The 3,605-nt window shown below is 40.5% G+C and overlaps 1 protein-coding gene across 1 annotated transcript; it reads left to right on the top strand.

Annotated features, from left to right (window-relative positions):
• Nucleotides 1-2,101: 2,101 nt before the first annotated feature.
• On the top strand, nt 2,102-3,014 carry LOC132305500 (uncharacterized). Its single transcript, XM_059803136.1, has 2 exons — nt 2,102-2,725; nt 2,838-3,014. Exons 1-2 carry the CDS (start codon nt 2,102-2,104, stop codon nt 3,012-3,014), a joined length of 801 nt encoding a protein of 266 aa, XP_059659119.1.
• The last annotated feature ends 591 nt before the right edge of the window (nt 3,015-3,605 follow it).

Here is a 3,605-nt window from a genome sequence, read left to right as displayed (position 1 = left end):
ACAGCCCCATTCTAGTTACAATTGATACTAACTCCCCCACAAGATGTTTACCTTTCAGGTTCTTCAATGCATGGTGCTCTCACCCTCTATTTCTACCATCAGTTCAGAGTGCTTGGAACCATTATATTCCCGGGACAGCTATGTTCCAAGTGGTTAAAAAGCTGAAATCTCTAAAGCACATTCTCAAAACCAACTGCAAGGTGGACTTCTCAAATGTTGATTCCAAGCTACAGGCAGTTAAAATGGAGCTAGATACATGTCAAAAGGATCTTGATATTTCCCCAAGTGATACTCAACTCAGACTGCTTGATCTCTCTCTTACTTAGGAGTACACAAGACTTTCAGATCTTCAAGAATGTATGCTCAAGCAAAAATCCAGAATGGTGTGGCTTAAGCTTGGGGACTGCAACTCATCCTACTTCTATAAATCAATTGCCTCTAGAGTTAACAGGAAGAAGATTTGTAGCTTAACCAGTGCAGATGGGATTCGACTTGATAATGCAGATGGAATTATTCATGAAATTGTCTCACACTTTCAGAATCTGTTTGGTACAAGCCCTCCAACTACCCACACTCAAGCTGAACTCTCAAGAGTCAACACTAAGGCAGTACCCTCACATCTTCATCAGATTTTGGATTCTATCCCATCTCCACATGAGATACAATCTTGCATGCTATCTCTAAATAAGGACAAAGCTCCAGGCCCTGATGGCTACAATGCCATGTTCTTCCACCAAGCATGGAGCATTGTAGGTAATTCAACAATTAAGGCCATCTCTGAGTTTTTCAGAAATGGTAAGCTGCTAGGCGAAGCTAACTCTACATACATTTCCCTTGTCCCAAAGTGTCAAAACCCCTCCACCATCAATGATTACAGACCTATTTCATGTTGCAACACCATCTACAAATGTATCTCAAAGCTTTTAGCTAATAAGCTACAACTGGTTCTCCCTCACATCATTAATCACACTCAAACAGCCTTTGTTCAAGGCAGGAAGATTACTGACTCAGTATTACTCACTCATGAGCTATTGAGAGGTTATCACAGAGACATTCCCCCTCCAAGGTGTGCTATTAAGATTGATCTTAAGAAGGCTTTTGACTCAGTTAAATGGGAGTTTACACTGGACTGTCTTTCCCATCTCAACTTCCCTCCAAGATTCATCAAGCTAATCCAAGCATGCATCACATCTCCATCCTTCATTGTTGCTATTAATGGAGAATTCAAGGAGTTTTTCAAAGGGAAAAGAGGCTTAAGACAAGGTGATCCTATTTCCCCATTTCTATTTGTCATTATCATGGATATTTTTACTTCAACTGTTAAGAATATTATTTCTAGAACCCCTAGATTTAGATACCATTGGAGGTGCAAAGAGCTGGGTATCACCCATCTCTCATTTGCAGATGATCTTTTTCTCTTTTGCCATGGTGACATTACATCTGTATCCATCCTAAAATCTGCCTTGGACCACTTCTGCACTATGTCAGGACTCTCCATCAACTTGTCCAAAAGCTCAATATTCCTCTCAGGGGTAGACCCCTCTACTGAAGCAGTTTTCTCAAACCTACTAGGAATTAATACAGGTTATCTCCCTATTAGACACTTGGGGGTTCCTCTAATCTCAACCTGTTTAAAGGCAGCTGACTGTAGGCCTCTAATTGAAATGATCACCCACAGGATAACTCATTGGACCTCAAGGTCACTATCCTATGCAGGTAGGCTATAATTGATTAAATCTGTCCTAGTCTCCACCCAAGTCTACTGGTCAAGTATATTCATCATTCCTGAAGGGGTTTTTGATGAGATCAATAGAATACTCATGGCATTCCTTTGGTCTGGCATTGAAATGAAGTCCACAAGTGTCAAGATTGCTTGGATGGATATTTGTAAACCTAAGGAGGCAGGAGGTTTGGATATCCCTAACTTGGTCTAACAGACAATTCAGATAGAGTTTGGATTAAATGGTTTAAGACTTACCTCATCAAAGGCAAGAACTTGTGGGCTTTAGATATTTTTCAATCTTGCTCCTAGAGTTGGAGGAAACTCCTTCAACAAAGGCACCATACTAGAAACTTCATTAAGCACCAAGTTGGAAATGGCATGTCTACTTGTTTCTGGTACGATAATTGGCTTCCTGCTGGACCATTGAGCACTCAATTCCCTTCCCAAATCCTCACTACAGCAGGTTTAGACCTTTCAACCATAGTAAGCCACTTCATTTCTGATGGAACTTGGAATTTCCCTGCATCAATCTCTTCGGCAATCCCAGAACTCCTTGCACTTGGTGCTCCAAATAATTCAGGGAATGACAAATTGATTTGGGCAGTCTCACCATCTGGAAGTTTCAGCCACAAGCATACTGTAGCTCTCTTATCACCTTCTTCTCCATCGGTTTCATGGTTCAACTTGGTTTGGAGATCTCCAGCAATCCCACGAATGAAATTCATTATGTGGCTAGCTGTTCAAGGTCGCCTCCCCACTTTGGATAGAAAATCAATGGCTAGATTTGACAATGTATGTGCTCTGTGTAATGTCAACACAGAATCTCATTCTCATTTGTTCTTCTCATGCAAGTATACTTCCCCAATTTGGACTTTCTTCAAGGAGAAATGTAAGATTTCTATTACAGCTTTGACATGGTCGGAAATTGCTTTAGTCTTTAGCATCCAGTGGTCTTCTCCATCACCATGGAACCTACTTAAAAAGCTCTGCCTCGCAGCTCTGGTATATCACATTTAGGAGGAGAGAAATGCCCATATCTTCCGTGGATCGAAGTTATCACAGAATTCAATTCGGGCAAGGATTTCCCACACTATCACCTCTATCATGAAATTAGGGATCTTCAGGGATTCCATTGCTGCGCATCACATTTTTAAGGACTGGGATCTTTCGCCGTCTTGTTGCCGGCCACCGCCACGTCCACCTGATTGAAGATTTGAAGCCATTGTGCTTCGATCGCTGCAAAAGCCAGTTCACCGAATTTGTATCAGATCCACCATTAACGGCTAATTAGCCGTTAATTGATGGTTTGTTGTTGATTTCTTTGGGCCTGGCCCGTGTATCTGTTGAGCCTTTGGGCTTTTGGTTTCCATCATGTATGGGTTGTTTGGGCCAAAGGCCTCACATGTACAGCTCCTTTATTTATTATATATTAACTTCATTTTCCCAAAAAAAAAAAAACCTACTGAACAAGAATGGAGATAAAACCGGTCTAAAAGATCTATAGATTTTGTACTCCTTATCCTTGTGCTTAATAAGGTCTGGTAGTGTTTCCAGCGTGGAAGGGCTGGCACTTGCCTCCCACCTTGTGGTCTTGAGTTCGACTCTCCCCGGAACTCCTAATTACTAACACACTAACCATTGCTAAGATAAAATAATAAATAAATAAATAAGTAGTCAAGCTTAATCATTTTTTATTTTATTTTTGTTATTGGTAAGAAACATATGTACACACCACTTACACACTCACTTTGCTCATTTGGAGACTCAATTCCTCACCATTTACTTTGAAATATTGAAAAGATACAACTGGATTACAAGCCCTTGGTAAGCTTAATCAATAAATAAGGGTGTTAATACAATTATTGAGTAAAGACATAACAAT

The sequence above is a fragment of the Cornus florida genome, unplaced genomic scaffold (genome assembly GCF_030987335.1).
Source record: "Cornus florida cultivar Cherokee Brave unplaced genomic scaffold, ASM3098733v1 CherokeeBrave_3.0.0_Hap2_Chr04, whole genome shotgun sequence".
NCBI classification, from domain to species: Eukaryota; Viridiplantae; Streptophyta; class Magnoliopsida; order Cornales; family Cornaceae; genus Cornus; species Cornus florida.
Note: the sequence above shows the minus strand (reverse complement) of the source record. Positions and strands in the feature narration are given on the sequence as shown.